The following is a 13206-nucleotide window of genomic DNA, read 5'->3' on the forward strand; positions in this document are numbered from 1 at the left end:
AGGAAAAACAGCCAACACTCACCGTTTCCCTAACCTCCCACTGCCCCTGAACCAAGACGGAATTAAAACCAGCAACCAGCCCTGACCTGTTTTTTTGCAGGGCCTCTTTAAGCTCATCTCCTCCCCTGCACCCTCATCTTCCTGACAGCCCAGAGAGGCTGTCAGTGGCAGTCCCATTTATAGATAAAAACAGACTCAGGGTGGGAGGGACGTGCCCAAGGTCACCTGGCTGGAAGAGCCAGGCCCTGGAACTGTCAGTCTAATTGTACACTTACTACACCGAGGCTGCCCCTCGGGCTGGGATTGCCTGCCTTCAGAAGATCACACTCCAGATGGGGAAAAAGAGGGCCAACACCCCCTATATTCATTCAACAACGTGCTGACCCTTGGCCTTCCACCGCGGGGCGAGGGAAAAGCATGGGCTTTAGGGGAATCCTGTGAATGTGAATCCTGACTGTGCTGTGTGACCAGGGAAAGCCACTTCACCTCTCTAATGTCAGTACCACATCTGGAAATTGAGTATAATGGTACTTATCTCACAGGATTCTGGCAAAAGTAAGTGAAGCGCCCAAGGTAGGAGCTACACTGCCCAAAGCAAACATGGAAGTCACTAACCTGCAAACATCAGCCAACTGTTTGGCCCAGAAGAGCCTAGTCTTCTTCCTGAGCAGGATCTTGCCAGGTTGGGGTCTCAGGCTCCCTGCCTTCAGGACTGGCTTCCTTGGGTGTTCTGGAAACACCCTTCTGGCCAGATCTCCCAGTCCCAGTTTCCCCTGCTCTGTGTTTTCCCCAAGGCCTCCCCAGGGCCCCATCTGAACACCAGTTGCCAGGGATGAGCCTCCCTCTTAAAGAGACATACTAGTGGCCATAAGGGCCGCCACACCTAGTCCTCCTGGGTCTGTGCATCAGGGCAATTCACTTCCTCTCTCTGGGTTTCAGTGTTCTCATCACTGAAATGGGTTGAGGTGAGAATTCAGGAAGAGACTGTGAAAGGTATTTGTAAGAAAATTGGTTCACTACAGGTCTAAGGTTAGGTGTGCTACTTCTGGGAGCTTATCTTTGTTTGTCTTTGGAGTAGTGGACCCAATCCCAGGAGACAAACACCTGTCCTGCCCTGTGAGCCCCATCCTACAGCTTCTGGATTCCAGCATCAAGGGTGGGGCCCAGGCATCTGCATTTAACCAGTACCCTAGAAATTCTTGAGCAATGGAACAGGTGTCAGTGGTGAGATATTAGAGACTAACTGGGGCAGTTCCAGCTCCACCCACAGGCTCTAGACTAGGTGGGCCCTGCCAGTGGCCAGAGTCCCAGAGGCCAGATCTGGGTGGAGCAGGAGGTGCAGGGGAATGAGCTTGGTCTTCTCTCCCATGGAGATGGTTTTGTTTGCTGTCTGCATCCAACAGAAAACAAAAGCTTCTTGTTTTGTTCCCTACGGTGTTCCCAGGACCCAGAACAGTGTCTGGCACAAGACATCTGGTTAATGAATAAACCAAACTCTGCTGCAGGGCCTGGGAAGAAAGATAGATTTTTCCTTTTGCCTCAGGCTCCAATATAACTCCTCAGTACGATTACTGATCCTGTCTTTAAAAAATTTTTTTGATATTTTGTTCATCATGAATTTTTTTGCATTAATTTTGATTTTTTAAAAATATTACATTTAAATGCTATTTATCTTGATGCTGCTTTAAATTTTGGTGCTGCTTTAAATTTTGTGCCTGCAGCCAGTACCTCACTCACCCTGATCTTGGCCTTGTCAGCCTGATAGGTGCTCTGTGCAGCCTTGGGCACTTCCCTTTGCTTTTTCTTCATCAAGTGGAGACAATAACACCTCCTAGAGCTGCTGTGAGAATGAATGAAGATGTATGGTCCAGTAGCCGGTATGGTGGCTGGCACGTCGTAAGAGATTGATAAGTACCAGTTATGAATAGCTTACCTTTTATAGTCCTATCAGTTGGGGATTATGTCCCCATTACGTAGATGAAGAAACTGAAGCTCAGTGAGGGAAGGTGATCTGTTCAAGCTCTAATAATTAGCGGGGACCATAAAACTGCAGTTTCCTGTACTCTGACTCCAGTGGTCTCCTCAGGGCAGCTACCAAAACAGATAAACAGAGAGATGATCAAAAGTATGGTAGACAGGGGCCGGCCCGGTGGCTTAGGCGGTTGGAGCTCCGTGCTCCTATCTCCGAAGGCTGCCAGTTTGATTCCCACATGGGCCAGTGGGCTCTCAACCACAAGGCTGCTGGTTCAATTCCTCGAGTCCTGCAAGGGATGGTGGGCTCTGTCCCCTGCAACTAAAATTGAACACGGCACCTTGAGCTGAGTGGCCGCTGAGCTCCCGGATGGCTCAGTTGGTTGGAGTGTGTCCTCTCAACCACAAGGTTGCCGGTTTCACTCCCGCAAGGGATGGTGGGCTGCCCAACCCTGCAATTAGCAACGGCAACTGGATATGGAGCTGAGCTGTGCCCTCCACAACTAAGACTGAAAGGACAACAACTTGAAGCTGAACGACACTCCACAACTAAGATTGAAAGGGCAACAACTTGACTTGAAAAAAAGTCCTGGAAGAACATACTGTTCCCCAATAAAGTCCTATTCCCCTTCCCCAATAAAATCTTTAAAAAAAAAAAAAAAGTATGGTAGACAGTGATGCCACTTGTAGGTGTGTGGATGAGTGTGTCTTTGTAGGACCAAAACTGCCAGAGTTGATCACAGGCATCAGGGTAAAGATAGTAAATGCAGCAAAAATCCCTTCCCAGGCACAGCCTCAAACTGAAGGGCAACCCCTGGGAATACAGAGGATCTGAAGGTGGGCCTTTGGCTCTGGCGTGTAGAAGGAGGCAGAAATAGAGGGCCCCCAGAAAAGAGGAAGCTGCAGTCGACACACTTCCAAGGGGGGAAAAAATCTATGAAATTCACGATGACATCAACACCCAGAGACAGCCTGCTACTTCTCTATTACAAAAATGGAATTGGGCCGGCCCGGTGGCTCAGGTGGTTGGAACCGGTGCTCCTAACACAGAGATTCCCAAATGGGTCAGTGAGCTGCGCCCTCTACAGCTAAGATTGTGAATAAAACAATGCCTCTCCCTGGAGCTGGGCTTCCAGTGAGCAGCCGGAGGTCAGCGTGAGCTCTGTGTGCAGCCGTGGGCTACCGTGTGCGTCCCGGAGCGGCCGGTGGCCAGCACGAGTGGCCAGCAGCCAGCGTGAGTGGCCAGCAGCCAATGTGAGTGGTCGGCAACCATCGTGACCGGCCGGCAACCATCGTGACCGGCCGGCAGCCATCGTGACTGGCAGGCAGCAGGTGAGAGCTGCTGTGAGTGGCAGACTGGCGACTGACTGTCTCAGCCCCAGGGAACGCAAGGCTCATAATACCAGCATGGGCCAGGGAGCTGTGTCCTACCCAACTAGACTGAGAAACAATGGCTTGAACCGGAGTGGGGTGGGGGGAGGCGGAAGAGGGGGGGGGAAATGGAATCATGCTTTTTCCATGTTAAATATTCTACAATACAAATTTTCATGGCTTCATCTTATAGATGGACCATAGTTAATCTAACCAATCCCCATTTCCCCCCCTTTTCTTATTTTCTGAAAGTTGAATTGCTGGCTCAAAGGATCTGCACATTTTTAAGACTTGACAGGCAATAACTGTTTAATCAGTAACAGTATCAAGCACGTCTATACAAATTGGAGTGTGCCTGCTGTGTGCCAAGTACTATGTGGGCTCTTTTACACTTTTTTCTTTTCATGTGCAAGCAATCCTGCAAAGTAGGTGGTGTCCTTACCATTTCACACATGGAGACACAAAGCTTAGAGAAGTGAAGTGACTTGTCCAAAGTCACATAGTGGTGGAGCTAGGAAGGCAATCTAGAACTGACTCCAAAGTCAATGTGATGGTTAGTTATGAATACAGGGGTCCAGGGGCAGGTTTCTTGAAGGAGGTGGACCGTGAACTGAGCCTTATGAGGTGGACAGAATAACAGCAGGAGGAGTGAGGGAGGAGAGGGCCATCTGACAAAGTCCAGAGCCTGACTGAGCAAAGGCCATTATGTGATCTCTTAAAGCTCAAGATTTGTAGGGCAAAGGCGTTAGCAGGGAGGGGCGAGTCATAGAGTGATTGATGGCAGGCGGGGGAAGATGGGACAGCCCGGGCTTCCTGAATCCCGCCCTCGCTCCACCCCGCACTGCACTGCGGGTTCGAGGTCCCGCCCTGTCCCGCCCCTCCACCACCGGATGCAATCAGAATCATCCCGCCACGGTCCAACTCCGGCCCCGCCCTTCTCTTCCGGGTTCTATCCCTCCTTTCCCGCCGGGCCCGCCCCGCCTCCGTATGGGTTGGACCAATCCGACCGTTCCTGCCGTGTTCTGCTCCGCTATATTCCACGCCCCTTCTCCGCCTGGTGCAATGAGAATCATCCTTACCCGTCCGCCCAGGCCCCGTCCGAGCCCTCCCCTACCGCCGAGACCACGCCCTGGTCACGCCCCCTCCGCTTTTGGCGCACCCCGGGCTTGCCCGCGGACCCCGCCTCTCCCAGACCCCGCCCTATCAGTGTCTTCGCGACGCTGCTCCCCGGCCACTTCCAGCGAACTCCGCCGGGCTCGCGGAGCTGCAGACATGGCTGTGACCGCTGAGGGCGCCCGCAGGAAGGAGCGCGTCCTCTGCCTGTTTGATGTGGACGGGACCCTCACGCCGGCTCGCCAGGTAGGGCTTCGACGTTCGGAATCCCCGGTGGGGAATGTCACGCGGACACCCGGAGGCCTAAGGTGGGGACTGCGGCGGCGTGACCCGTATCCCCGAGACTGAGTGTGGGATGCAGCAGTACCCGGCCCCTGACACCCAGGGGCCGACCGCTGGGAATGATGGGCACCCGGACGCCCACGTCACAACCCCGAAGCGTCTGTGCCCACGTTCTGCACGGAAGCATCGGAGCTGAGTCGAATTCTGGAGGGAAGAGGCTGCAAGCGGGGGCCTACCTTCCATTCCTATCCCTCCGCCAGGCTTCCACACGCCAAGGCCTTGCTCAGGGACGCCCCTACCACCCCAGCCGGAGCTCCCACTCCACCCAGTTCTGCCCTAGGACGCACCAGTATCCCGAAACTGGCATCTGAACCCAGGTTCCAAACTGGGAACCCCTGAGCGCACCCAAACGTCAGAGTCGCCATCTGGTGGGGGCCGGGGAACCTCGGAGCCATCCCACCGGACCTTTGCAGGCCTGGGCCTGGGTCTAGTTTCTTGAGCCCCTCTTCTACCCCTAACGGTGGAAGGAGGGAGGGAGGGCTACTGTACCTTTTCTGTTGAGTATGGACTCCGCCCACCTCGAGGTGAGAGTTCTCAGGCCTAAACTGGTCGAATTGGGGATATTGTGGCACTGGGAGGGTGGGAGTGCAGTTCTTCTAAACTTTAGAATCTAAAGGCACCTCACAGGTGTTGATCCTCCAACCTCTGCTCCACACCCAGTTTTTCTCCTTTCGGATCTCACCCTGGATGAGCCTCCAGACCCACCCTCACTAGTTGGTTGCTTGGATAAGCAGGCCTCTTTCTTGCTGCCCCTGAGTGTACTCTGCCCTACAGTTTGGGGTCACAAAGACCAACTGAGGAATCTCCTAGAGCAGGGAACCAGTAGGGCTGGGTTGCAGCGCAGAGGCTGATGGGAACACAGGTCTTAGCTTCCCCTCTTAGGTTCTGCAATCCCATCCTCTCCCCTCCGGTGGGCCCTGGCTTGAACCCTGGGGGCATTGGGAGGAATCAGGCCACCCTGCCTGGCAGCAGCTCCCAGGGTCCTCAGGGATGGAAAAAAGATGACAGTGAAGGGAGGGTGGCAGAGTCTAAGAACAGCCCCAACCATTTCCCTCCACTCTTTGCACCACTGACCCAACAGCCTGTACAAGAATAGTGTGTTAATGCTACCCACCAATGTTATTGCCAGGCCCTGTCCTTAGTGCTTTCTAAAAGTTAATTTTTAATTAGACACGTAGTCATGAATGCATTCTCTTGTAAAGAATGAAAACATAACAGAAAGCTCAAGTCCCTTCTGATTATGTCAGGATCCCACCCCACCCCCAAATAACCTGGTTGCCTGTCATGTGGCTTCCTTCAAGACCTTTGTCTGGATCTGTTTGCCCAGAGGAAATATTAAGCAGTGTCTTCTGAGGCTTTTTAAAAAATAAGTGGTATCATACATCATCCTGTGCATGCCTTCCTGCAACTTACTTTTGTCAATTAGCATGTTTTAGGACTCACCCGTATTGGAGTACAGGCCTGCCTTATTCTGTGTAACCACAGGATTGTATTTCAGAGCAGGTATGTGCCATTCTCTGATTGACAAGCATTTAAGTTGTTTGCAGTTTCCCATTATTATAAACCATACCCCAATGAACCCCCATATACTCATGGGCAAGAGAAGTGGAAATTCTGGGTGATGGGACACGTGCATTTTAAGTTTTAATAGCTCTTGCTAAATTATCTTCCAAAACGGCTGTACCAATTTTCACTCTCACCAGCAGCATTTGAGAGTGCCTGCTTCCTCTACATTGTCATCCACTCTTGATAGTGTCATCTTTGAATATCTGAATGTTTGGAAACATGGATTATAACTCATTCGTTTACATTTCCTTGGTGGGGAATCTTTTCACATGGTCAGTCACTGGATCATTGTTTGTTCATTTTCATTTAATCCTAACAGTAACGCCCCCACACTCCAGCTGGTACTACTGTGATCCCCATTTTATAGATGGGACAAAGAAGGCAAAGAAAGGCAAAGCAATTTGCTCAAGGTTATCCTGCTATGGAGGGACTTGAGCCAGAGTATGAACCCAAGTGCATCTAATTGTTTAAGATCTGGGCTCTACACCTTGAACGGCCTCAGATCCAGGTGAATATCCTGGGTCCTGAGCACCCAGTGAGGGGTGAGCGGAGATCCCAGATATGTGCATAGCCAGTCCTGTGCATCTCTGCCCGCTGCAGAAAATTGACCCTGAGGTGGCTGCCTTCCTGCAGAAGCTGCGAAGTCGAGTGCAGATCGGTGTGGTGGGCGGCTCAGACTACTCCAAGATTGCTGAGCAGCTGGGAGAGGGGGATGAAGGTAGGAGTCGGGGTGGTAGTGGGAGGTGGGGAGTTCGGGAGATCCCTGGACCCATGGGCCTTCAAAGACCCGGTCCTGCTTCTGTGGAGCAAAGCAAGTAGAGGGAACAGCCAGATGTTTCTTTCTCTCGCTGATTCAGTAACCATTTAGTGAGCACCTATCATGTGCTTGGCACTGTGCCGGGCTTTGGAACAGCAGGATCCTGCCCTTACATAGAATACATCTCAGTTCTCCCTGCTGGGCCTCGATTTCTTCATCTTTAAAATGGGCATAATCAGTACTGAAAATGACCATGTGTGAACTTCCTTTCATGTAATCCTCACACCAAGCTTGGGGTGTATTAAATGATTATCCCATTTAACAAAGGGAAGATGCTGAAGTCACCCAGGAAATTTTTGGACCCACAACCCCTGTCTCAGCTGACTGAGTTCTTGATCTCAGCTCCAGGCAAAATGTCTCCAGCTCCTCAAACGAGAAACTTCCTTGAATTTCCCTTTGTCCCACCCCTTTGTTCATTCCATCAGCCAGTCCCGAAATATTTCCCGTGTGTCCTGTCTCCATCTCCACTGCCCCACCATTGTCCAGGTGATCACCTCCCACCTGAACCCTGCAGCAGCCTCCTGGCCGTGTTCCCTGGGCCTCCCCACTCCTGCCCAATCCAGCCACTTCTTGGCATCCGGAGCTGAAAACTGCCCCATGCAACCAGCCTTAACAACACAGTGATGGAAGTTGTAAAACAAAAGGGAAGCTGGTGTCCAGAGGGGCTGTGGGAGCACAGAGCAGAAATGACGCCCTCTGCTGAGGAGTCCCGGACGGCTTCCAGAGGAGGGAGCTGGGGATCTTGGAGGAGTGGCGGGGGAGGAAAGGAAAGATGGAGGGCATTCCAGGCAGAGGCACCTACGCAAGCAAAGGCCCAGAAGTATGACAGGCTTGTCTGCTTGTTCGGAAAAAACCAAAGCTGCAGGAAGTGAGGAGGCTACACAAGCAGGTTTGGGATGGAACAAATGGGCTTTGAAGGCCAAACCAAGGAGTGTGGGCATCATCTCGCTCCTTGGCTCTGGGTACCCGGTCTCATGCTGTCTCTTTCTCCCTTGGCCTCTATGTATCCCTGAAGTCATTGAGAAGTTTGATTACGTGTTTGCCGAGAACGGGACAGTGCAGTATAAGCATGGACGACTGCTTTCCAAACAGGTCAGTGGCCCCCGGGGCCTTAGCCCAGGCTACTTTTCCACAGTGAGACATTCCATGGGTACCTCTGTCCATACACACCACATGCCCTGTGTTCCTCACCCAGACCATCCAGAACCACCTCGGGGAGGAGCTGCTGCAGGATTTGATCAACTTCTGCCTCCGCTACATGGCCCTACTGAGATTGCCGAAGAAGCGGTGAGACCCCACCCAGCCTTGTGTTGTTTCCTCCTCCCAGTGCTGGGCCTGAGGAGGAAAGGGAGGGACTGTCTCCAAGGGGACCTGGGGATGCCGGGCCCAGACTTATTGGTGGGTGGATTCCTGTTCCCTGTGAAGTCCAGACGGACTGGATTGAATTCAGGGCCATTGTCCTTCTCTCTGGCTCCCCACCGCCCCTCCCACCCCCATCACCCCCAGTGGGACCTTCATCGAGTTCCGGAATGGCATGCTGAACATCTCGCCCATCGGCCGGAGCTGCACCCTGGAGGAGCGAATCGAGTTTTCGGAACTGGACAAGGTGCCACCAGCTGTGCAACCTTAGGCTATAGGACCTCAGGCACTCAACCTCTCTGAGCCTTTATTTTCTCATCAGTGAAATGGATTGGGGGGGGGGGGTTCTGATAGAACCAATACCCTTTTGGACCTGCCATGTGCTATGGTTGGGGGCATGGGTGCATCTTTCCAACACCGCTGGTTTCCCTCCCCTGGTGATGGGTACCGCCAACCACCTACTTGCTTAAGCCAACCCCTTGGCATCCTTTCTACCTTCCCACCCGCATAGGCTCCAACAGTCACTCCTTTTGATTCAGCCTCCAGGGTTGGTCTCAAATCTATGCACCTGTGTATGTGTCTCCCCTGCTGCCACCTTAAAACTCTGCCAGTCTGTTCTCCAGCAGTGCCAAAGCACATCTGCCCTGTCCACTCCCTGCTGCCAGTCCTTCCGTGGCTCCCCTTGCCAACTGGACAACATCGCAGCCTCCTGCCGTGGTGCCCTGAGCCCTGGGGGATCTGCCTGGCTCAGGCCCACCTCGTCAGCCTTCTTTCTGTCTGTGCTTGGGACATACCAAGGTCCCTCCGGCCTTTGGATGTGTTGCCCCTGCTCCACCTTGACTTGCATTTTACTTGTCATCCTCACAGCCCGCCCCCTCCTTTTCAGGGATGGAGTGAGTCCATCCGTCCAAGCCTTTTCATGCTGGCCCGTCCCTGTCCTCTCTGACCTGGCCTTCTCCTCCCCCCACCACCCCTTTCGCTCACTATTCTGGCCATGTCCTCTTTGCTGATTCTAAAGATAGCAGGCAGTCTGCCACTTAGGGCTGTGCCTGCTGCCCTCCGACGTGATATGTCCTCTCACCTCCTTCACGTGGGCTCAAATGTCACCTTCTCAGTGGGACTTTCCCCAAGCATTACATTTACCATTGCGCCTCCTGCTCCTCTGATTTCTCCCCAAGCAGTCATCACTACCTTCCTAACACATTGCATCACCAGTTTTTTAAATCCTGGTTATTGTCTGGCTCCCCCACCCAAGCTGTAAGCTCTTTAAGGGCAGGGATTTCTGTGGCTGTTCACCACCGAATCCCCTATGCCCAGCACATGCCTGGCACATAGCATGTGCTCTAGAAATACTTTCTAAATGGATGAACTCGGTGGTGTAATCCCCATTTTATGAATGAGGAAACTCAGGCTCAGAGAGGGGAAGTGACTTGACCCAGGGTCACATAGGGAATTGGTTACAGGGCAAATATTTGAACTTGAGACCCCGGCCACAGCTTGAGGTCACAGTGCTGGTCCCAGCTGAAGCTGGACATGGCCCATGGGGCTGTCCAGTGACCAGTCTGGTTCTCCAGACACAGGAGGTACAGCCATCCTGGGCCATGTGGGAACATTTATTCAGAGAAGTTAGGCGACTTGCCCGTGGTCACACAGCAGCGAGGCCTGGAACGCCGGCAGCCTGCCTTTATCTGTCAGGCTGGGTCATATGTGGCCTTAGCGCTCATGTCCTCCCTAGACCACTTCTCCAGGCACCCAACCGCTGGCCACCACCTGCCTTCCTTTCCATTCCAGTCCCACCCAACTCCGACTAAAACGTAGTACTGGGCACTCTGCTCCCGTGCTCCGAAATCCTCCGTAGCTTTTGGTCCCCAGGGGGTGTCCAGACTCCCCGACCGGGCCTCTAGGCTCTCTGTGAGCTGATCATCCTTCCGAGCTCTCAGCACTGCTTTGGCCACGCGGGGACTGCCCCACGTGCCTCGGCCACAGCCGTGCCAAGTCTATCCCCCCAGGCCCAGCATGGCTATTCCCCTCTGTGGCCCCAGCAGGGCCAGGCTAGGGATCCTCAGGCTAGTGAGTGAACGTTTCCTTACTCCATCTTTGTAGATATGCTACAGACTTGCATGGTCCTGCCAAGGGGTGGGGTCTGGGCACCGCTGGGCATTGTGTGCTCGTGCTACGGCCGTGCCTGGCTTCCTGCTGACCTCTCTGAGCATCCACTCATTCACAGGTCTTCATATGCTCTCGGCTCCTCACACTCCTTGCTGGTGCCAGAGCCGTGGTTTGCATTGTTGCGCTGGGCAGAGCTGACGGGGCTGAGCCCTATCCTGAGATGGACTCGTGACTTGGGGCTTAGACTGCCCCATCCCCAACCTTCCTCCCCAAGCCTCTACGCCAAGGTGGTCTTCAGACCCCGCCCACATCCCCACTGGCAGGATCTGGCATCGAGTTCATGCACAGACCTGGCTTCAGGCCCTGGCCCTGCCACAGAGACTAGGTGACTTGGAACAGGTGCAGCCCCTCTGAGCTTGTTTCCCACCTGTCAAGTGAGGGGCATGATATCCACCTGGAAGACTTACTGAGCTCACACAAATTGTGTGCCCAGCACAGGGCTGGCACACAGCAGCCCTCTGAGCCTCATTCTGCTCCCTTCCCTCCTACAGAAGGAGAAGATCCGGGAGAAGTTCGTGGAAGCCCTGAAAACTGAGTTTGCTGGCAAAGGGCTGAGGTTCTCCCGAGGTACGTCCACCCCAAGGAGGGCCTAAGAGGCCTGCACAAGAGCCCACCCTGGGACCTCACTGCCAAGGCCAGGCTGCACTCCCCAGAAACTCCTCCTAGCCCTCAGGGGAGGCTGAGCCCAAACAGACAGGACCCCCCAGTATTCGGGCCCCCCGGTCTTGCCCACCTAAACCCACTCAACAGCCCACCACCCACCCAGTTGCTCAGGCCAAAATCTGAAGTGTCTCCCTTGAGTTTTCTCCCTCACCCTCTCTCATGTCCAGCCTACAAGCAAGTCCCAGGGTCCTGTGTGCAGAACGCTTCTGGAATCTGACCAGTGCTTACACCTCCGCTGCCAGCAGCCTCATCCCGGGCTCCATCTGCTAACTAACGCAGCTGTCTCCCTCTGCCACCTCACCCCACAGTCCATTCCCCAGTGTCCAGAGAGATCCTTACTGAAAAACAGACCATGTCACACCCTGCCCAGAGTCCTCCAGAGGCTCCTCACTTTCCTTATAACACCCAGGACCTGTCCCTGGGACACCACGCCCTCCCCTGCCTTGGGGACTGTGCTCACAGGGCCTGGAATTCCACTCCCTGGCCATCGCCACTCTGGCTCAGGTCTCAGCTCTGTGTCGTATCCTTAGAGAGGTCTCCCCTGACCAAGCTGGCTGGGGAGCGTCCCTTCCCCCGCCCCACTGAGCTGGCCTGGTCTGTTTACCGCCTGGTCTCCCACCTGGATCGTAGCTCCCGTGAGGACCCCGAGTCCATGCCATGCATTGTGCCTGGCACTCAGTAGGCACTCAGGTTGTTGAATGCCACTCTGCTGGCCTCTGTCCGCCCCGCAGGAGGCATGATCAGCTTTGACGTCTTCCCTGAGGGCTGGGACAAGCGCTACTGCCTGGACAGCCTGGACCAGGACAGCTTCGACACCATCCACTTCTTTGGGAATGAGACCAGCCCTGTGAGTGGGCTCCACCCAGGTTCCTCCCACCCCAAGTCAGGCCCAGGTCAAGGCCAGGAAGAGACCTGGGAGACAGCCAGTGCTTCACCAGCCCCATTGCACATTTTGGACAGCTGGAGCCCAGAGCTGGCTGGACACTTGCCCCATGTCCCCTCAAGTCAGGGCAGAACTAGTGAAGGCCAAGAAAGGGGTCTTTCTGGCGGTTCTGAGGGGACAGGAGGAGGGACAGCTCTACAGGAGCCAGTGTGGGGAGAGGACCCCGTGCCCCGGTGGTGCTGGCCCCCGACCCTGGGAGCCTTGTCCAGGTACCACCTGTGTATGTGCCTTCTCTGCCCTTTCTGTGTGCAGGGTGGGAACGACTTTGAGATCTTCGCCGACCCCCGGACTGTGGGCCACAGCGTGGTCTCCCCTCAGGACACAGTGCAGCGATGCCGCGAGATCTTTTTCCCGGAGACAGCCCACGAGGCATGAGTGGGACTTCCAGAGACCTCCGCCCAGGCCTAAAGAGAGCCCCTGGCCTGGGTTTTGGGTGGGGTGCCAGGGCCCCTCCTCCTCTGGCCCAGGACACCTGCCTCACATTACCTGCTGCAAGGCCCACCTTGATGGGGCCAGGGTCTGTGTGGACGCCCGTCCAGCGGTGAGCTCCTGGGGGGCTGGGTTCGTCGTCCTTCACCTCCATGGCGCTGACTACAGCTGCTGCTTGTACTCTGAACAGAATGGGTTTCTGTCTACGCTGGGAGGAGGCATGTGTGAGCGTTGGAATGAGACAGAGCCCGCCCTGCCTGCCTGTCCCAGACGGGGTGCAGAGCAGTGGTGAAGGTGCATATTTGCAAGAACTTGATCACAAACATTAAAGTTCCCGGTACAAGGTATGACGGTCATTTCTGTCTGAATGGATAGTTGGTCTCCGTCACAGGTGCTGTTCCAGCCACCACTTTGCAGATAAGGAAACAGGCACAGGAGACAGGGACTTGCCCCAGGTGGCTCA

General features: G+C 54.4%; 2 protein-coding genes across 3 annotated transcripts in view; one reads left to right on the forward strand and one right to left on the reverse strand.

Moving 5' to 3' along the window:
• The window catches only part of XRCC6 (X-ray repair cross complementing 6), a 42911-nt gene extending 42143 nt beyond the window's left edge, over positions 1–768 (reverse strand). Inside the window, exon 1 of the mRNA XM_019734483.3 lies at positions 616–768. The gene's annotated coding sequence lies outside the window, so the exon portion shown is untranslated. The remainder of the gene's footprint in view (positions 1–615) is intronic.
• A 3742-nt stretch (positions 769–4510) lies between these two features.
• Positions 4511–13090, forward strand: PMM1 (phosphomannomutase 1). 2 transcript variants are annotated; one of them, XM_019734549.3, is made up of 8 exons: positions 4511–4701; positions 6997–7081; positions 8196–8272; positions 8376–8467; positions 8687–8786; positions 11200–11275; positions 12103–12218; positions 12567–13090. In XM_019734549.3, exons 1-8 carry the CDS (start codon positions 4615–4617, stop codon positions 12687–12689), a joined length of 756 nt encoding a protein of 251 aa, XP_019590108.1. In that variant the 5' UTR covers positions 4511–4614; the 3' UTR covers positions 12690–13090. The 2 variants fall into 2 exon arrangements, with proteins under 2 accessions (XP_019590108.1, XP_019590107.1); XM_019734548.2 differs by having other exon boundaries at positions 4515–4701; positions 6964–7081.
• Positions 13091–13206: the final 116 nt, after the last annotated feature.

Source organism: Rhinolophus sinicus, chromosome 1, assembly GCF_057876585.1.
Source record: "Rhinolophus sinicus isolate RSI-liver-muscle chromosome 1, RSI-T2T, whole genome shotgun sequence".
NCBI lineage: Eukaryota > Metazoa > Chordata > Mammalia > Chiroptera > Rhinolophidae > Rhinolophus > Rhinolophus sinicus.

Excerpts from the sequence above, each read along its gene's own strand:
- PMM1 (XM_019734548.2), top strand. The coding sequence starts at position 4,615 with ATGGCTGTGACCGCTGAGGGCGCCCGCAGGAAGGAGCGCGTCCTCTGC. Across the intron at positions 4,702-6,963 it reads CCCTCACGCCGGCTCGCCAG|AAAATTGACCCTGAGGTGGC; the intron begins GTAGGGCTTCGA and ends TGCCCGCTGCAG. Across the intron at positions 12,219-12,566 it reads TTGGGAATGAGACCAGCCCT|GGTGGGAACGACTTTGAGAT; the intron begins GTGAGTGGGCTC and ends TTCTGTGTGCAG.